This window comes from Parus major, chromosome 20 (genome assembly GCF_001522545.3).
Source record: "Parus major isolate Abel chromosome 20, Parus_major1.1, whole genome shotgun sequence".
Lineage (NCBI taxonomy): Eukaryota > Metazoa > Chordata > Aves > Passeriformes > Paridae > Parus > Parus major.
In genome coordinates, this window is record NC_031788.1 from 3,475,349 (window position 1) to 3,496,665 (window position 21,317).

Here is a 21,317-nt window from a genome sequence, read left to right on the forward strand (position 1 = left end):
TGTGGAAGTGACCCCAAGCACGGGGCTGTGGGGGAGAAAAGAGCTGATTTTCATTCTCCTGGGAGTTTCAGGGGAAGGCTTGCCAGGTTTGGATCCAGAAATGTTAATTGTCCTTACCCAGCTTGAGCCCTGGTGCTCAGAGCTGCCACTGCAGGGCAGGGGGCAATTAACCCTTCATGGCTCAGCCTGACTGGGGAGGAGCCACTGGTGATGCTGGGATGATCTGTGTGAGAAATAAAATAATTGTAAAAGCATCTTATGGATCTTGTTGTCAAAAGGAAGCAGGAAGGGATGGGCATGGTTGGGAATGGCTGTTTCATGTTGTTCTTTGCAATGAAATCTGAAGCTGCTTTTGATGTATCTTATGAACCATATAAACTCAGGTTCAGAAAGATGTGTTTTGGAAACTCAGTTCTGACTACATGAGAATAAATCCATAAGTGACAAGAGCTATGGAGAAGCCTTATGAAATTTCTGGAAGGTCAGAATGATGGGGAGTGAGATGTTCAGCAGAACATGTTCACTTTGTACACCCATTGCACACTGAATTCAAAATAAAACATTTCCAGCAGACACCCTGAGCTACAGCTGGTTTTCTTCCATCATAAAAACCTGTTCTAGTGGAAGGTGCCCCTGCCCATGGCAGTGGATTTGGAACAAGATGATGTTTAAGGTCCCTTCCAAGCCAAACCATTCTGTGATAAAAGTTCTTTTCATGGTTAACTCACATTGCACATGGCATCTTAACACCTGGCTGGAGGAACACTGCTTCCCCGAGGCAGCAGCCAGGGAAATGAATGGTTATGTTTGTATAACTTTGAGTTCAAGGATATTTCTGTCAGACTTGAATGCATCGGTTGATTTGTGTTTATTTTTGGGATACGGGGGAAAATGAAGTTTTCCTGTAGGCTTTATTAGAGCATGGAGTGGAATATGTAAGGCAAGATTTAAAACTAAATAGCCTATTGTTTCCTGAGGTGTTTTCAATCATGAAGCCTTGCAGTTGGTTTCCCCTCCCCTCCATCTGCAGAGCTGAACCCTGTGAAACACATCCAGCTCTCTGCTGATACCTGACTCCCTTATCTCTGCCCTCTTATGAATTGCAGAATGTTTTCCAGCCCTGGAAAATCACACTTTGCCTGTGACAAAATTCTTCCTCACCTATTTATGTAGTCTCCTGCCAACACTGCTATGAGTTTGAAGGAAGCAGTGTGGCAAAGCACAGGGGAAAGTTCCTGGTGTGTGCAGGTGCTGGGCAGGAGCTCAGCCTGGCACTGCTCTGCTCATGTTGGGTGTGATGCACTGGAGCTGGGCTCCTGGCAGCTGAACACTGAGCCTTGCTAAAGCTGCTCTGAGGAGGATTTAACCACCACTAAGTCAGGCTTGTTGGCAGCTGAGTCTGCCTGGGTGTCACCTGGGTAAATGGAAGTGACTCCAGCTCCAGAGATGATTATGCAATTGGGACCAAAGTGGTTTTCAAAGTGAGAATTATAGAACTCCAGGATGGTTTGGGTTGGGAGGGACCTTAAATCTTATCTTGTTCTACCCCCTGTCATGGGCAGGGGCATCTTCCACTATCCCAGGGTGCTCCAAGCCCCATCCAACTTTGGATTTATCCACATCCAGGGGTGGCGTGTCCACAAACTCTCTGTGCAACCTGTGCCAGTGCCTCTCCACCCTTACAGTGAAGGATTTCTTGACAATATCAGATCTAAATAATTTCCCCTTGTCCTATCACTACATGCCCTTGTGAAAAGTCCCTCTACAGAAGGCTCTACTTTAAAAAAAAAGGCAGGAATTAAAGCTGAGACTGGTTTACAGCTTTAATTTTCTGGGATGCCTGCAGCTTTGTTATTTCAATGGGTTTGGTCCCAGGCTTTTCCATCAGCTGAGCAGGGCACTCAGCAATGGGACAGGTGGGACCTGGTGGCAGGACACAGTGCCCCGGGGCAGGGGGAGCTGGACCCAGCCCTGGTGTGGGAAGGGACTCCAGACAATGGGATTTTCTGGTCGGGTGGACATTCTTCCTCCTCCTCTCCTGCTTGCTGACATCTGTGACAGGCACTGGGATCTTTATTCCCAGTGCAGCCCACGTCCCCGTGCCCTGTGTGCAGCACAGTATGATAAGAACCCAGGGATAAAAAAGGTCTTGATGCCAGGTCTTGCTTCACAAGGCAGGAGTGAGTTCAAAAAGCAGCAAGAAGTCAGGAAAAGCTGCCTTTTCTTCTGGCTCAGTAAAGGGACAGACAGCAGAGGGTGTCCCTGCAGACCTCGCTCCCGACCTTGGCACGCTCATGCACGGAGTGGCTGTGTCAGCTGCCTTGTCCTGCCTCCTCTCCTGTCCAGAGCAAGAGATTGTTTTAGTCTTGAGGCATTGCTGAGTGAAAAAGGGGAGGAAAAAACCTATTTTATATAGAGAGATAGCTACTGCAGCCACCTCTCAGCTCCAAATCATCCCCAGATGGGAGGGGTTGCAGGAGGGGTGTGGAGAGGCAGAATGGGCTCTTTTATAAAGACAGGCACATAAAACATCGGTGGGAATGTAGTGGAATAATGCAATGGATTTATAGGCTTCAAATGCCTTCCCCAAACTGCTATGCAGGCTGTCACTAAAATGGAAAATAGATATAAGGTTGTATAATGTACCCACAAAGTAGTGTGTGATTTAACAGCAGTACTTACCATTTGCATTGAAACAGGCTGCAATTGCTAAAATCAGAGGGGAAGCTTAAAGTCCTAATGTTTGATGGTGGATAGGGCTGTAGAGAGCAAAATTCTGCTCACTGGGGTTGATTAATTCTATATGGCAAAAGATGTAAGATGAAGTGGTCTGCATACCAGGATCAATTGCTGGGGGAAGAAAATATGAGCATATTTATTTTCTTTTTCCCTTGACTGGCAAGATCTCAGTCCTGAGACATTGGAGTGTTCTGCCCTCAGTTTTAAGGTTATGAACACACAAAATCCTGACAAGTCTGTTATTCATCAGGCTGAAATCTTACTCATATGTACCAAATGTCTGGGCAGGCTAAATGGATCCATCAGCTGTGATTTGAGCAGAATATTCTGCCTTGTTAATTTATTTATTTAAGGGGATTAAAGAGAGTCTGAACAGCCATCCTGGGTTCCCTGAGGATTTCAGTAGTGCGGGGAAAGAAGGGCCATTACAGTGGAGTGATGAGATCTTAATCACAATGTGTTCTTGAATCAAGCTTAGGGGCTCCTAATAGGCTCTTCCAAAAGAACTTCTAAACCCAAAGTTAATTCATCACTTTTCTTGATGGTCTATTTCCCTGTTTAATTACCACATTTTTAACAATAGGTACTTTTTTTTATTCTTTAGGGATACTTTTACACTAATTTTCATCTCCTGCTGGCATTTCTATTTTAGAAAGCACAGGACAAAGCACTTTCTTCCTCCACCGTGCAAAGGAGGAGTAAAATTCCCCAGACTTGCACACTTGCTTGTTTCAAAACTGGAGTTTTGAAAAATCCAAGTGGGTTATTTTTGTTATTTTTAAAATTATGTGTTTTGTCTCTTGCACTGGGAAATAAACTTGTGCTTCCTAGTTTAGTTAATACCTCTGCTATCGTCTCTTCCTTCCCCATGAAAGTTTCATGTCCTTGTAAGAGAAGTTCTGCAGATGATGACAGTTAGCAAAGTGTTCACATCTCCCCAGAAAATTGTGTTAAATTGGGCTCTGTGAAGGAGAGAAGAGCTGTGCTTATGCTCTCAATATTACATCTACATCTCTGGGGTTGTTAGCATAGCTCAGTGATTTCAAGGAGTTAATATTCCGAGCTTTAAAGTGGATAAAACACAGAGGGAAAGATGGAATAAGAATGGGTGCCCCTGGTTAATGGGGATTAGAGAGCACTGGAATTGGTTGCTTAAATAACAACCAGGAGTGAACTTGCTCACCAGCCTGCTCCTTTATGTGATCTTTCCTTGTTTTATTCTCCAGTCTATCACAGCAATTATACATCACTGAACACCTGGACATTAAAGCTATAAAGCCTTTTTTGACAGTTTTCAGGAGACTCAAACTTGTACTGTTGGTCTGTTTTATGTTTTAGAAAGGATTTGGGCTCATGTAGCCAAATTTGGCACAGTTGACCGGGGATTTCAGCATCTGAGCCCCTCCTGAGTGCATCCCCCTTGTCCAGCTGGGACAACCCCAGGCTCAGCATTCTGCCCCTCTTGTGCTGGTGGGAAAATTGCTGTTCTTTATTCTTGTTCCTTCACCATTTGGCTTTTTTTTTTAAATTTTTTTCAAATTCACTGCTTTTATTACTTCAGTATGAGAAGCATTTAATTAACTCAGTGAAGGAGGTTCCAAGGAGATTTAGGATTTATTAATGTGTATTTCTTTCCCTGATTTTGCTGGGTTTAGATCCATAGCAGTGATGACCACTAAAATTTTCCTTGGGACCATCAAGTTCCCCTGGAGATGATGTGCCAAGTCACCATTCCCTGTGGAAATCCTGGACAGACATTCCAGTTTGCAGAGCAAAGACAACTTTCCACTTAGGACAGTGCCTGGTCTGCAGGGAGATCAGGAAGGTGGTTAAAAACCAGAGTTTCAGTCTTGTGAGAAATATCCTCATCTTTGTATTTGCATTTATTCTGCATCAGAATGCAAATAAATATTTTCAATATTTCCAATCAGAATTAAATTTTAAAATATGCTTTTGGATATTTTTCTGTTTGTTTTCTGTCTATGCTTTTAAACTTTTAAATTAATAATGTTTTTGGTTTTTTGGGTTTTTTTGAGAATACAGAAGTATTAGATGGCTCAGCTTGTCTTTAAAATAGATTATTTAAAAATCATTTATAACAGCTGCTTTTGAGCAATTGTGTCATCTCATTTTTTTAGATTAGAATCTCTTGTTTGTTTTGTAATGAAATGCTTTGACACTTGGAACAGGAAATTAAGATAAATATTCAGCATACAAACCACAAGACAGGTGTTTTTTCCAGCATCCTTCTTGTTCCAGAGAAATGCCATATTTCTTCTGCAGACACGTTTCTGTGCTTTTATAAATTACTCCAGAGCTGGAAATTTCCACAGTTTCTTGAAAATTTTTTGCTCTCTGATTCCCTGCAATTTCTCCTGCTTCAGAAGATTGAGTTTGAATCAGTTGACAAGACTGGAAACTTCTTTGGTGCCTTCCCTTTCCCCGGCTGTGGCTGAGCGCAGGACACACGTGGGTGGATGTACGTGTGGTACAGGGATGTGGGCACACACAGCCCCGGGTGTGGCACCTCTGAGTTTCTCCAGGGGATCTGCAGAGCTGGATTGTGAGCAGGGTGGCAGAGCAGGAGGTGCCAGCCCAGCCCCAGGATGTGCTGCTGGCAGGGACAGCTGTGGCTGCAGCTGGAGCTCTCAGCTGCTGTGCCTGCGCCTGCAGGTCCAGCGAGGAACGAGGCTGAGACAGAGCTCTCAGCTGCTGATCCACACTCAGGGCAGCACTCACAGCTAAGGAACAGCAGGTAGCTCACTTGCAAGAGAAAAATGACTGGTTGTTTGTTTTGTTTTGCTGAGCTGGAAGAGCTTGCCTCCATTTCCAAGCGGACAGCTCTGTTTTCAGGGCTGCTTCCTCTGGCTCACCTGGGGTTTGGCTGCTTAACCAGCAGCACTCAGCACTTCCAGAAACCCACAGACTTCTCAGCCACACAAATGCTTGTGCAGGGCAGTGTAGAAGCCCTGGTTCCATAAATGGCAGCCTGGAGACCTGGAGAACATCAGGTCCTCGTGGTGGGGAGGAGAGCTGTCCCAGAGGTGGGCACACAGCCCAGGGGCTCTCCTGGCAGTGTCTGTGTGCACTTTCCTGCCCACTCCAGCCCTCAGAGCCCTCCTGGAGGGATGCACTGAAGAGCTCAGCCCTGATGAGAGCAAGAGTTGGTTGCTGTATCTGCACCATTTGCATTTATCAGCCCCTGCTGCTGGATCACCCTGGATCTTGCACAGCTTTGCACTGTTGTGTTTCTGTTCTCTGTGCTGCACCCAGGTACTGTCAATGTGTTAAAATCAAATGTTCTGTTTTGGGGAAGGGTGGCTTCCTCTGAATGTCCTCACACCACCTGGTTTAACAGGGACTGTATCCACTGGGCAGAGACTCTGCTGCAGACAATGTAAACTCACATTTGGCTGTGCCACAAATCCAGAGTTTATATATCCTGGAAAAGTCTTGGGAATCCTGAAGTCTGACTTGAGTGAGCAGTTGCTCTGAACATTGACCCACACTACGATATCAAACTGGGGACATTCTCCCAAGTGCTGTTTCCTCCTTCCCTGCTTCTTGTGAGCTGACCCACGTTGTTTTAAGGTCCCTTGTACACATTCTGTTACAGTCAACAGAAAAATAAAGATTGGGTTTGTTTGTTTCTTTAAATCAGTGAGTTGATTTTTTTTCTTAAGGTGTTTTTTTCTTCTTGAAAGCTTTCCTAGCTCTTTTTGCCTTAAGGGGATAATTTTTTTGACTTTTTTTTTTTTTATAATAAGGAAAAAGAACTGTTTCTGTAATGATTTTAGAACTGCTGAAGGTAGCTGAATACATTTATTTATATGGATGGAGATTGAGGACAAGTTCATCTTGCACTTGTATTCATAATCTTCAGTAAAATGTGCTTGAAAATAAATACCACTGATTTTGCATAGGCCCCTGCCTGACCTGGGCATTCTGTGAGTGTTCTGTTCAGTGTCCCAGGTGCAGGAAATTCCCTTTCTTTTTTGCCAATTCCTGTTTTGCTGATTTCCCTTTGTAGTTTTATAGAGTTTCTATTTCTCTAGCTCCTGATGTGCCAACAGAGCATACAAGATTGCATTGGCTCATTCCTACATAACATGAAATTAAATGCATTTTTCTTTCTGGATTTTAGCTATGGCATGGACAGGGTCATGTTTCTTGATTTAAGAATTTGTTTCTCAATTTATTTCCAACAGTCTTCTTACAAATTCCCTTGCCTTGAAGTGCCTTGATGCAATAAGAACTCTCACAATACTGTCCCATGCTATTGCTGCTCCTTGACTCTCTGAGGGAAAAGCAGTGGGTGTAGAGATTTTCCTCCTGCTTTTAATTTTTTGTTTGTTTTAAGAACCATTTGCTCAGATGTCTCTCTTTCTCAGGTGTCTGGCATGTAATAAAAATTTAAACCCAGGTTGTAATTCCTGGAAAAAAATTGGTTGGTTTTCAATGAAATCACCTGCAAGCTGTCTAATTATAATTCCTTCAAGATTTCTGCACCTGTACTTTCTTGTTGCTGTGTAATTCATGCCCCTTCTCTGTTACACTGCCTTATCTTGGATGTCAGCTCTGTCTAAATTGTTCTTCTCTGTTCAAATAACAGGATTCGTATGCTCTCCCCCTTCTCTGGTGTCACTAACATCAGTCTCGGTCTCTTATTTATCCTGTTATTATTAAAGCCTCCCTTTTTAAACACTGGATATTTATTTTTTCCCAAAATGCAACATTTTCCTCCTGTCATAAAGCAAGCACTTCAAGATTTTCAAAGGCTCTTTCAGAAAGGCTGGGAATTAGATTCTTGTGGAGACCTTAATAAAAAAAGACCTCATGTATTAACACACATTGATTTATTCATGGTGTTTCATTACAAATAAGTGAGGATCCCATAATATCAAAAAAGGTTAGGAGAGCAGCAGAGCACGGTACATTATATTGACAGCTCTGTTGAAATTGAGCTGCCTTGGGATTGAATTTGGAGCTGAGGCAAGGAATTGGCTGGTAAATAAGTCATGAGTTTCCCTTGAAGTGTCTGTGTATCAGAGGGTGAGTGTGCTGAGCTCCAGAGGTTTCCAGGTGTGCTGGCACCAGCTCCAGGTGTACTCAGGACATCCCTTCAGGTCTGGAGCCCTCCTGTCTTAACCCAAGCCCTGCACCATGTGTAAATCTGCACTCTGAGGCTCAGAATGAGGCAAAAGAAAGGACAGCAGAAGCTGGTTTCCACAGAGAGAAGGGCTTTTGCCTAAAGACGTGATGGTGTTTATTTCATTTAAACATATCATTTCATTTCAGCGTATTCTCTGTAGCACAGGAAAAGACTTCTAAAGCTTTTGTTGTCAGAAAAAGGTAGCATTGTTTTCAGCTGCCTTTTGAGGAGATGAGTTGCTAAAAGGAAACGTATCCATGTTTGCACAAGGGTTTTCATAAGCTGTGGGGGCTTGCAGGGGCGATTCTCACGAAAATCCTGCCGCTCTTGCTGTGTGCTCTGGTTTGACTGCAGAAGTTCTGAGCTTGGCAACAATAAGCAATTCTTTGCATCTTTTGTTGGAAGTCAGCACATGCTGAGGCTTTAGCAGAGAGAGGAAATTAGTTTTTCCCTAAGTAAAGCCTTGGAAAAATTGTCATGTTGGTTTGACAGCGCCCAAATACAAAACCGCTCACGGGAGATACGGAAATAATCCTGGAATAATTCCTGTCCTTGTGTTTGCAGTTCAAGAGGTGCCAAAGCAGGGGAGCAGAGAATTGCCAGGTGCAGGAGGCCCCTCATCACCTTCCTGTCCTTGTCCTTCATTTGCAGATCACCTACAAGGCCGTTGGGTCCCTGGATCCCAGTGCAGACCTGTCCAGCCAAAGAGGAAAAGTCTTCAAGCTCCGGAATGAAACCCATCACCTTTTTGTGGGATTGTACCCTGGCACCACCTATTCATTCACCATCAAAGCCAGCACAGTCAAGGGCTTTGGGCCACCCATCACCACCCGGATTGCAACTAAGATTTCAGGTACTGCTTTGGAGAAGAAGAAAAAAAAAGAAAATTTCTAGGGCTTTGTGCTTTAGACTCCAAGTTGATGCATAAAATTATAAAAAATACTGAGCTTAATATCTGTCCAAGTGTCATAGGGCAGAGTTTTGAAACAGCCACAGACCTTTGTTTATTTAGGTTACAGATACAGGGTTAATTTGTGTCTGTCCTAAATATCCCTGGATATCTGTGGAGCATTTTAAATGAGAACCTTCATTAGTTCCACAAATGAACTACCCTTATAGTAATTATTGTTAGCATTATCTGCCTGGCTGGGGAAGCTCCTTCCATAATGTGGTTTTTATTTTCAGTATGTACCAAAATGGATGTAATGAAGTAATGGAATTAATAGTGCAAAGAGACTAAAAATAAGGGAGGAAAGCTGTTTTTCTTGGGGTTTTTTATGAGTAAAAGCAGAGGGAGGGCTTGAGGCAGACAAGAATATGAGAGACACTAAAATAAGGAGGCAATGGCAAGGAGAAGGTGTAAAAAAAAAGGGGGGGAAACAGGCCAGTAATCAAAAAAAAAATTTAAAAAAAAGGGATGGTAGAGGTGCTATTGGGCAGATATATGTGGATTTTAACCTTTAGTTGATAGCACTAAAATAGGTTCTCTAACAGAGCGAAAAGCTGTCATTTTTTGGACTATTTTAACTGTTTTTTCAGCAAAGTCAAAATACACATCTGGAACATTCAGGACACTGGTAATGCTTGAAATTATGGCTGGTTATTGTAGAAAAGATTGCACTAGAGTATAGATTTTTCCACTGCCCTATTTCAAAATCAGTTAATAATAGCAAGTTGCGAGCAGTAAGTGACAGGGCAAATTTTAAGGAAGCAAAGCACATCTCCTCCCTCTGCTTGGGGTTTGAACCCTTCACATTTAGCACTAAAGCCCTGAACCACTTGAAGTAAAAGCCTTTAAGTGTCCAAACAGCTCTGTGGGCTGTTGGGGGTTCTGCAGCCCTGCTGGGAAGGGACAGCACAGCGTGCACTCCATTCCCTTGTGACCAGAGAAATAAAAAACCACAGAAATGATCTGGGGGCCTTTTCCCCTCTGATTCAGTTCCTTTGCATTTTATCATCCCAAGAGTGCTCCAGCTGCATCAGCAGCCTGCATAAGTGCCAACTAAATGCACACTGAGCTTGGGTTATTGACCTTCTTACCCCCCATCCTCCAAACATCTGACTCTCAATGGGTGGGTACAAACTCCATGCAAGCATTAGGTTATCTCATTGCACGGTCAAGTTTTTGATACATTTTCCAAATAATTTGAAAATTACCATTAAACTTGCTCTAAGAGGCAGCCTCAAGGTTATTGGGGAGCAGGAGGATTTTTTCATTGACAGAATGTCCTTGTGAGGCTGTATTTATATTTTCTCATGGAAAGACAGCTGTGCTGTAGCAATGTGGGAGTGTATTTGTTCCCATGGCTGCCCCAATCTGTGCTGTAGTGCTGTCCCCTCAGGCCAGAGCAGGGGCTCTGCAATTCCTGCTGTGCCTTTGAGGCCAGCAGGGTGAGGAAGGGGATTTTCCTCCTCTCCTCTGCCCTCATGGGACCTCACCTGGAGCTCTGCATCCAGCTCTGGGGTCCTCAGCACAGGAAGGACCTGGAGCTGCTGGAGCGAGTCCAGAGGAGCCCATGGAGATGCTCCAGGGGCTGGAGCCCCTCTGGAGTCAGGCTGGGAGAGCTGGGGGTGCTCAGCTGGAGGGGAGAGGACCTGGGGAGAGCTCAGAGCCCCTTGCAGGGCCTGAAGGGGCTCCAGGAGAGCTGGAGAGGGACTGGGGACAAGGACCTGGAGTGACAGGACAAGGAGAATGGTTTTAACCTGACAGAGGGGAACATTAGATTGGATATTGGGAAGAAATTCTTCCCTGTGAGGGTGGGCAGGCCCTGGCACAGGGTGCCCAGAGCAGCTGTGGCTGCCCCTGGATCCCTGGAAGTGTCCAAGGCCAGGCTGGACAGGGCTTGGAGCAGCCTGGGACAGTGGAAGGTGTCCCTGCCCATGGCAGGGGGTGGAATGGGATGGACATTAAGATCCCTTCCAACCCAACCCATCCTGTGATCTCCAGCACCTGCAGTGATCTCTGGTGTGGGTGATCACTGGGGATGTGTCTCCTTTCAATGAGTCACTGCTTCCCCTTGATGAAGAGCACCTTATTCCAGAGAAATCCTTCTTAAGCAGTTGACATTCACTGTGAACATACTCCCAGTTTATTGACAGGGAAGCCAGCAGCTGAGCTGATAATAGCAGCCCCCATTCTTGACAGTTTTCAGGCATTTAGATAAAAATCCTGATTGTAAACAGGATTACAGTGGAAGTCACTATGAGAGGATTAAATTTGGGATCCCCCACAATGCAGCTTGCCCTTGTGAGCTACAGATGAACCATTTGTATGAATTCTTCTGTTTGCTTTGTACTTTATTTCAACAAAAGCTGCATCTTTGCAACAAATTTGGTGCTGTTTTGACCTTGTGATCTCTTCAAGTCTTCAGCAGTAAAACTTGTCCCAAACAGATGCCTTCTCCTGGGGAATGCAGAAGTAATAAGTGGAAATATATTTCCTAAGGAAAGCTGTCCTACTTTCATGGAATGGTCCTAAGAGAAGATAAGAAAGCAGAAGGAGAAACTAGAGTTTGGCTGAGTGGGTTTTTATTCAGTGGGTTTCTGTATTTCTTGGGGGAACACATCAGAGATGGGGCTGCCATGGCTGGGCAGTGCCCGAGGGTGGCACTGGGATCTCTGCAGCCGCCTGCTGAGTCAGCAGCACTTTGGGGTAAAATGTCCTGGGTTTGGGTGCAAAAATAACCTGGCTAATTTGTGCTCCTCTCTTTTCATCTTTTGTGTTTCCTAGCACACCCTCCAGCTAATCAAGGGGACACAGCTTAAGTCTGTGTATTAAAATCCCTTAAGATGTGAGGGCTAATCCACTGACCAGAACAGGGCAAAAGATTCAGGATTCAGGGGTGCTTTTCTTAGCTCTGCCACTGATTCACTCCTGCTAATAGTTTGGGTTTTTTGGTAATGTCTATTTCCTCACCTTTAACCCTGAAGGAATGATCCCATCTCAAGGGCTTACTAAGTCTTAAAAATTCAAGACAGGATTTTCAAAGCCAGCTTGAAGATTGTCCTACTCCCATTTAATTGGAATGGGTAAAGAGTGCACAAATATTTAAGCAGTTTTGATCATTCCAGTCAAAACACTAGGAATGATTTTGTTATTTCATTTGAGAAATATTAATTTGTTGTTAATTAGTGATGCTGCCATCACTACCAAAGGCTGGTGCATGATGAGTGTGTTGCTTTGTTTGCTGCAGCTCCGTCTATGCCGGAGTACGACACGGACTCTCCCCTCAACGAGACTGACACCACCATCACGGTCATGCTGAAGCCTGCTCAGTCCCGGGGAGCGCCTGTCAGGTGGGTCTTGTGCCTTTTCTTTTCACATTTCCCTCCTCTCCTTCCTCCCCAGGCTTCCCACACTCCTCTCTCATTCTCCTGTGATAATGGAGCTGTGGAAAGCAAGCTCTGACTGAAAGGCCAGCTCAGCTGTTGATTCTGCCTTTCACAGTCTCTTTTCATCAGCGCTTCAGCCTCCTTGCCTCCCGCTGTTAACCTCCAGGAAGGATTGCTGCTGGCACTGTCGGGGTTATTACCCTCTCAGCATCACTTCAGATGCCTTTGCAGTGCTGGAGCACAGCGGGATGTGGAGCTGGAGACTCAGCATCCCCACACGAGGGTGGAGGAGGCTCCAGGTCTCCGTCCTGCCCTCTCTTCCGTGATGAACAAGGCCTGCCCTGGCTTTAATGCTTGTGGAGGTATTTGCTCAGTTTCTGGCTTTAACACACCTCTCACATTTGTCATGCAGCCGTGCTGCTGGGCTGGCTGTGCTGTAAAGCAGAAACAGTCCAGCAAAAAGGAATTTTGATTTAGTGGGGCTTTGCTAGCATTGACAAGCAGATCCTGCTGCAGAGCAGAGGATTTACAGAATCACAGAATCGTTAAGGTTGGAAAAGACCTCCAAGACCATTGAGTCCAACCTTTTACCACTCACCACCTCATCACCCAGCCCAGAGCACTGAGTGCCATCTGCAGTCATGTCTTGGACACCTCCAGGGATGGGGACACCACCATCTCCCTGGGCACCTCCTGACAATGCCTGACCACCCTTTCTGGGAAGAAATTCCTCCTGTTGTCCGACCTGGACCTCCCCTGGCTCAGCTTGAGGCAGTTTCTTCTTGTCCTGTCCCTGTTCCCTGAGAGCAGAGCCCAACCCTCACCTGGCTGCCCCCTCCTGTCAGGACATGGAGAGGGAGAAGGTGTCCCCTGAGCCTCCTGCTCTCCAGGTTAAACAACTCCAGCTGCTCCTCCCATGACTGAGTCTCCAGCCCCTTCCCCAGCTCCGTTCCCTTCTCTGGACACCCTGCAGCCCCTCCATGCCTTTCCTGCAGGGAGGGTCCCAGAGCTGGACACAGGACTCAAGGTGTGGCCTCAGCAGTGCCATGCCATCCCTTCCCTGCTCATTCAGGAGCAGGGAGCTGCCCAGGCACCCATGGAATAGAGTGGGCACCTTGCAGGGATCCTCCCTGCCTGTCTGGGCTGCTCTGAGTGCTGATGTGGGACACCCACCTGCAGCTTGCTCCCTGATTTGGGGCTCTGTACTCAGCACTCTCTTCCATCTCAGTGAATTTGTGTTCAGGTGACCAAATTCCCTTCTGAGCCCACACTGCCTGACCTGTTGGCAGTGGCAGGAGTGCCAGCTGCTCCTTCATCCTGCCCCTCATCCTGCCAGGCTCCTCTGCTGGCAGCAGCAATTGAATCACTTCTAAAAACAGTGGCCTTGCAGAGGGGCCCAGCAGGTATTCATCACCTCCCTGTGGGATCTTCAAGCTTTTAGCTCCAGTTTTCAGAGGAGACTCTTGAAGTTTTTCCCATGGGTGTTATTTTAAAAACACCATAGTTCCTCCTTTCATAACTCTTGGGTTTCTGTATCCCACTGACAGGTTCTTAATCCTTTTGAAGGATGCTCACAGAGTATTCAAGAGCAAATTGCTCCAGATGCAAACTACTGGATTTAATTAAATATCCTGTATCAGCTGGTGGTCCCCCAACTGTGTTGTGGCTTGGCCCCAGATTGCATTGACAAGCTCAAACAAACAAACCAAAAAATCTGTTCTTTAAGCACCATCCCTTCTCTGGTTTTTCTGAGTAATGTATTTCAGAGTTTGCCTTTCAATCTCTGGTACTCCATATGAGCAAATTTAGGAGGCTATTTTCTGAGTCCTTTAGGGATGTTTTTCTGCTGGAAAAGAGCAGTAAAATCACACAGCTTTGTTTTGTTTTATTTCTTTATATGGGGGAACATTCCTGTATCTCGTTTTACCACCTGCTGTCTTAGCAGTGTTGCTATTTTGTCTTTTTATTGAAAAGTCCTGTGATTTTTCTCAAAGTCGATTTACTGCACTTTAACTGCATTCAGTGAATAATGCCTTTTCCAGCAAATGCATCTGTACATAAAATTGGTAGAGATTTTTTATAAATTTTCACTCTGATTTCTTTAATTGCATCGTAGCCTATTACACACGTTTGCAGAGAGTGCAATATTTACATGCCACATCTAAATGATAAAATTATTTCCTATAATGAGTCCGTTTCATTGAGTTACAGATGTGTGTGAGAAAAGCAGAAGGGCAGGGGGAGTAAGGGGAAGGGAGTCTTGGGAAGAATTTTAGCTTTTTATTAACTCTGACAGGCTCAGAATTCTTCCCCTAAAGAACCATCCAGACTGTTCTTAGGCTAACCTTAATAAATCCACTTATTTCAAGCTTCAATTCTCCCAACCTCTTCCCTTTTCTTTCAGTCTGCTCTGCACACTGCCCCATCTGTGAAATTCTCTCAAAATACCATTTCCAGAAGTGGGCTCCATTCCCTGAGAGGAAGATCAAAAGAATAACACAAGTAACCTATTGTGAACTGCTTGTGGCACCCTTAACACACAAGAACAAGGTGGTTTTTCCTCCTCAGTGTGTTTTATTCATGCAGCTGAGATCAAATGTGTCCTCTGCTGTTGTCTGGTTAGGTGTTCTACCTTTCAGTTGTGTGGGGTCTGTTTCTGTCATTAATTCCCTCTCAGGGTGATGCCATGCTCAGCTGCTGACGGTGTTAAGGCAAGGTTTGAGACAGAAGGACTGAGCAGTGTCCCTGCCCAGCGGTGAGAAGGTGCAGAGGATCCTGTCCAGTGTAAATCCTGGAGGGATGGGCTCTCCTGGGCTCGCTGGTGGATGTGACCATGCTTTCCTGGATCCCCTTCCCCCTGCACACCGAGCCTTCCTCTCCCAGCCTGCCCCAGATGGGGCTGAGCAGCTCGGAGAGGAGCCAGAAGGGGATTTTCCTCACACCTTCCTGTAAAAGCTCTGCTGTTCAGAGCTTTCTCTGGGCAGGAATAGGATACCCTTATCCCATCTCTTTCTGCAGTTCCCCAGTTTTTAATATAGTCCTTCCAAACTGTGAAGATGAAAAACAATTAATATACAGTAATTATTCCAATATTTCTTCTTCTCTTCAGGGGATAGGGAGTGGGAGAACACGTAGGGATGTGACTGTAAGGCAAGATCTGTACTTGGTCCTGAGTTATTTCATTCTGCTGTAGCTCATCTGTGGAGCATGGGCTGCAAGAACATCTTCAGGATGATACAGAAGGATATTTAAAATAAGATTAATTGTGTTTTATTTCATCTGAAATGCAGGTACACCAAATCCAAAGTCACTTTCAGCATTAAGACACTTCTGATGTTCCCCAGTGCTCATGATAAATAATTTAAATGTGGCTGTTTATAAAGGTAACAATCATGAACTCAGCACTGTTAACGATCTATAGATAACAACGAGGATGCTTTCATGCAACATAATAGGATTAATATAAACTTAGATATTCTTTGATCTATTTTGTCCTGTTGCCAAAAGAAAGGTGAAGCCTCAGCAAGCAGGAATATTCTCCCTTGTGGCACAGGCGTTTCATTTTTGCCTTTATTTTTCGTGGTATAACCTGCAGAGTTTGACTCCACATTGCCCTTTAAAAATAACTTTTAGGTGTTCTTATATCAATCTAAACGCTGTGAATGGTGCTATGATTGATTTGCTGGAGGCTGACATTCATCTATAATACATTCACAAGAGGAAGGAAGAATGCAAGTGTTCTCAATCTTAACTCTTCAACTCTTTCCTGAAAACCTCCAATGTGATTTTGAGGATATTTCTGCCTTTGAATCTGTTATTGTCAGGAGGGCTGAGTCAGTCCTTCATAGATTATTCACATATGACATCTTTAGACCTCTATTTGAGAATTTATATCCCACTCCCAGCTTGGAAATAACCCTCTGAGGGGTTTTATCTGCAGGACATGTCCACAGGCTGGTTTTTGTGTGTTGGATATTTGAAGGTCCATCTGGTTTATTAACACACAGTTGGCTCTGTCAATCTACCTATACCACTGTTATGGAGAAAATCGAATTTCCAGAGCATGTGTTAGTTCTGAGGATTTCAGAGTTTAGATAAATGCTTCCCTTAGGTGTGATTGCCTTGTCAATACCCTGCCCTGTGTGATGGAGCTGTAGGATACCACAGAAGGACGTCCAAGAAGAGTCTGCAATTGTTTTGGGGTGGGGTTCAGAAAATAGAGAACTTTTTTGTTGGAGCCATGTGGATTTGGTCTCTCTCTCTTCCTGCAGTTCTCAGAGGTGTGTCAGTAAATAATCTGTGATATTCTTTTGTGTGTTGCCAGCACACAAATGGTTCAGTTTATTAATGTACATCTCAAAGGAAATACTTAAATCTGAATAAGAGACTTTAAATAATTAAAATATATTAAGAAGGACTGAGAAAAGGTGAAATAAATAGTTTCATATCAGCAGCCAGCCAGGAGGAGAAATTAATTTGTATGAACCAAGCCCTGTGTTACACTTGAGTGTTATTATTTGATTCTTGATCTTCCAAGCATGAAATAAAGGGAAATTTTGTTCTACATGATGCTAAAAAAATTAAGAGAAAATGTCTGTGGCGTTATTTACAGAACACCTAAGAACAGTGGGTTTTTTTCTGGTTTTATACTCAAGTTATTCTCCCAGGAAAAAGTCCTGCAGGATGTATTGTGCACTTTTATTATTACTAAATACAATAATGAGTAAAACTTGCCTGGAAGGAAGGGCCATGGTATTGCTTCCATCTTATGTTGGAGAACTGAAAGTAGCTAAAACTTGTCTCTCTATCCACAACAAAGTAAAAATGGAGAAAATTTGGAGCCACCAGCTAGAAATTTAATCTCCAGGTAATTCTTTCTTTTCTGTGATTTTGGGCATTATCTGTTCATCCTGAGCCTGCCTTTCCTGCATCCCTCTCCCTGGCATCTTCAGTCTGATTTTGCCTTTCCTGCACAGTAGTTCTTCCCAGCCTTACAAAGAGTGGTTTGCAAGCCCAGTGACCTTGACTCTGCAGTGGAGAAACTCTAAATTCCCAATATTTGCTGCTGCTTTTGTTTTGCTTTGCCACTGGTGACTTTGGTTTGTAGATCTGTGTTAGTACAGAGGGAGCAGTGCTGCTCAGATCTCTCCCTTGCAGCTTCTCAGTGGCATCACATGAACCTGCTTCAGGCATTTCTGCTGATAATTGATTTGTTAATGCCAGAAAAGGGTGGCAATTTCTAGTTCTTAAAACTCCCACGTAGAGTACCTTGTATATGAAGATAAAGATTGGAGTGGAGGAGCAGCAAAACAATAAAAAGGGTGCTAAGGGTGAAATTATCATGCCCTTGGTAATTCAGAAAGTTAAATTCCCTTGGTAGGAGCATTCTTAGTACTTGGAAAAGAAAATTCGTGGTCTGCTTTTTTCTGAGCTCCTGTTTAAATGTCTGCATCTCTTGAGTTGGTTGATTCAATACAGGCCAAGCAGTCGTCACTTTAGCTCTTTTAATTTTATAGTATTTAATGAAAAATTAGATTATCAATCAAAGCTTCTGATATAATAAACCAAATTATCTGTATTAATTAACATCTCCTGTAATATACCTCAGGGAGATTGTTCTGAAATAATTCAAGCTGAGTTTCTCCTGCCTGACACTCTGCCTTCAATTTAGCTGAGAGTTTGGAGGTACATGAAGAAGTTTCTTCTTAGAGATAAACCAGATCTACATTTTCTTCAGCTGTGTGTGAATGTGAAAATTTGGGTGGAAATTGAGAATCAAGTATGTGAAATGATTATTAAATAAATTAATTAATAGATTAATAAATAAATGAGTATTAGAAGTGTTTTACTTTACTCAGGAGAAAAGCAAAACAGAAATACAGGATTGTTAGGTACAACCATGAGTATCAGGAAGGAATATTTAGTCTTTTATGTCACATGGCACAATTAGTTAAATAGGAACTTAAAGTTTAATTCCCTGAAGAGTCAGGTGTTAGTCCCAAAAAGTGAGGCTAAAGGGCATTTTGGGTCAATTTTCTCATCTGTTACAGGAAATGCAATTTCCTGCTGGATCAGCACAATGTGCAATTGAGATTCAGTTCCCTAAAGGGGACAAATCTGCTTTTTACCATTTATCAGCCATCCAAACCATGGCCATTTCCACAGCCTGTGTGACGTGCTGTGTCTCTGACCATTCCACTGGGAGCTTTGGCAGTGGGCAGAAATGCCAAAAAAAAAACAACAAACCCATAAAATTTTATCTTATTTGAATGATTATATTTTAACTATCAAATTACAAGTGGAGCCAATTCTTTGGTGTCAAGCAGGATTTTATTAGTGCTACAGGGAGGCTTTTGCTAGCACTTTTTAGTGTGGTGAATCACTGAAAATAGGGAGTGGGGGAAAGGAGGGGTTTTGTATAAATCTTTCATGCTATGTAAACTGCCAGATTTAATTCCAGCAACCAAAAGGTTAATGAATTCTGAGCTTTAAGGTGATACTCACAAATTGATGGCCATCTCCTCACATCAGCCTGTCACCCTGCTGGATGTGGGAACAGGACAAAATACCCATGGTTCCAGTTTGAGGGTTTCTTTTCCCAAGACATTTCTTTGCTCCACCACTCTCAGAGCCACTGTGCCCTTTCCTTGTTGTCACAGAACGAAAAGGTAATAACAAACAGCACAGAAGACTTTAAAAATCAGGAATTCTGATTTCCAGGAGGTGTAGGGCCAAGCCTGTGAGAACTTTTGGATCAGACCCTTTGATGGAATGAGCTGGGCCACAGCTGCTCAGGGGTGAGGAGCCCATAGGAAGGACCTTGCGTCTTCTGGAGGATCATCAAGGATGATTCACTTAATTGAAGCAGCTCCTTAAAGCACTTAAAATGAAATGGGATGAGCCTGAGCACAAGTCCCTGGCAGCTGTCCACCCTGAGGAGCAGTGCCCAGCTTTACCCAGCAATGCCTCTCCCAGGAGCGAGGGTGCAGGGGTCAGAGGAGAAGTGATCCTTCCTTCTGTGCTGCATGTGGCAGGAGATGCTCGCACAGGCAGCTGCCCCTCCATGTGTCTGTAACAACACAAAAACACAATAGCAGGGAAGATGAGAGAGCTCTGCTCTGCTGTTGCAGACTAAGGCATTTCAGGATTTAATTATACCACAGGTATATAAATTCCGGAAACATGTTAATGCTCCCGTGATTAAAATTATAGAGGGCCTAATTGAAAAAGCATAAACCGAATTGAAGAATTCCTAATTATAGTTTGCTTTGAGGTGTTAATTTCCTCCATAATGAATGCATAATTTCTTGGAACCAGAAAATGGGGTTGCTGCACCAGTGCGTGGGATGCAGATGGAATGGAGGGATTATCATAAATGCAGCCAGACCATTCTCAGGAATAAACCTCTGCAGCCATGATGCTCTTCTTCCTCCCTGTAATTTCAGCTTTCCTTGCACAGTGGTTTCCCAAAGCAAAAGGCAGAGCTGGGAATGGTGAAGGGTTTGTTTACAGTGCAAAAAGAGGAAATAGGACTGGTGTCGTTCAAAGTAATCATGGTGCAAAGGGGAAGGCGAGGAGAGAGGCAGAACGTGGAGCATTTCTAGTGGAAAGTCAAACAAAAGAGGAAGAAATGCTGGTTTCCCTTGAGGCCCACCTTGACAGATCCCAAAGGAGCTGATGTTGATGCAGGTTGAGGGCTTTTTTCTGCCAAAAGACACAGCCCATGTGAAATGTTTGCTCTTTTGTAAAAAATACTCTTAATTTTGAAGGGAGTTGGTGGACTGCAGGATTGCCAGACACAATCTCCTAACATTTAAATCCATCCCATTCCCACTGTGGTGGGGTGGGAGGTGTTTATGGATGAATTGCTGCAGAGAAGTTCTTATCCTTGGGACTTTCCCACTCCCTCTATCCTCAATTTCCCTTCATTCTGGGGCAGGAGATGTTGTAGTGAAGGCACCATTTTAGATCTCTCCCTGGTATCAGAAGCATGAAAATTTTTGCACTTTCTGAAAAGCAAAACATATCCAGAAAAGGTGGAAAGGAGCTGGTGGATACTCCTGCAGCTTCAGGTGCTGGAAATGTGTGTTAGCTCTCCCCAGGAGAGCCCATCATCGCTGCCCAGGACTGGGAGTGACTGCATGGGCCTTGTTGAGTAATGAAGTTTATCAGAAGGTTGTGAACACAGCAGGTTCCCTCTTTTTAACTTGTGTTTTTCTTAGCCTCTTAATTTAGCGAATATCCAAATATATATGATACCAATAAAAGTATTTTCCTAGTGTTTTCTAGTGTTCTCTCTTAAGAAAAAGGCAGCAGATTCTTCTGTGTGGGTTTTCCCTGCATGGTCTGCTAGCTGCGGCTGTGGAAAAGGCAGAGGGAGCTTGAATTCCCAGCTAGATTATTTCTGCATCCAAATGAACCTAATTTGATGGAAACCATTGGAAAAACCCAAATTAATTCTGACTGAGAATATATGCAAATATCCCCATCCTCTTGTTCAAGCTGCTGCTTTTATGCAGGACGTGGCAGAAGGTGATGGACAGTCCCAGTAAGGGTTTGCCATGGTCTCTCCTCACCCTGCAGGTTCTTCAAGAACCACTTTGGTTCTTCTTGGCCTTAAAACATCCTCCTGGTTTAAACCAGCTCTTGCTGAGGATGACAGCACCTCAGCCAGCCAGGCCTGTTTAATACAAAGCAACAGGAACAAAACAGAGGCTGGGTTTGGGGTTTTTAATGTGGATTAAACAGATGGCAGGTGGCTCAGGAGGGAAGAGACACCTCCAAAGCCACTCACACCAGCTCCTGTTGCAGTGAAAGCTGTGTCTGTCTGCACTCATTATCTTTAATCTGCCAGCAGGAAATAGCATTGAGCTGGAGAGAGGGACTGGGCCAGTTCCACAGGGGAGCAGCAGCTATTATGGCTAATCTGGGTTGCAAGACAGGTCAGGCTTATGGATGTGGTTGAGATAATGGAACACAGAGCTTTGAAATGCCCTCTGGTATTTTATTTTATTTTATTTTATTTTATTTTATTTTATTTTATTTTATTTTATTTTATTTTATTTTATTTTATTTTATTTTATTTTATTTTATT

The 21,317-nt window shown here is 43.9% G+C and overlaps 1 protein-coding gene across 7 annotated transcripts in view; it reads left to right on the forward strand.

Annotated features, from left to right (window-relative positions):
- PTPRT (protein tyrosine phosphatase receptor type T) overlaps window positions 1–21,317 on the forward strand; it is a 435,686-nt gene that overhangs the window by 309,539 nt on the left and 104,830 nt on the right. For all 7 annotated transcript variants that reach the window (XM_015647508.2, XM_033519067.1, XM_033519069.1 and 4 more), the window contains exons 10-11: window positions 8,543–8,744; window positions 12,085–12,187. In XM_015647508.2, the coding sequence (XP_015502994.1) occupies window positions 8,543–8,744; window positions 12,085–12,187 (305 nt within the window). The remainder of the gene's footprint in view (window positions 1–8,542; window positions 8,745–12,084; window positions 12,188–21,317) is intronic.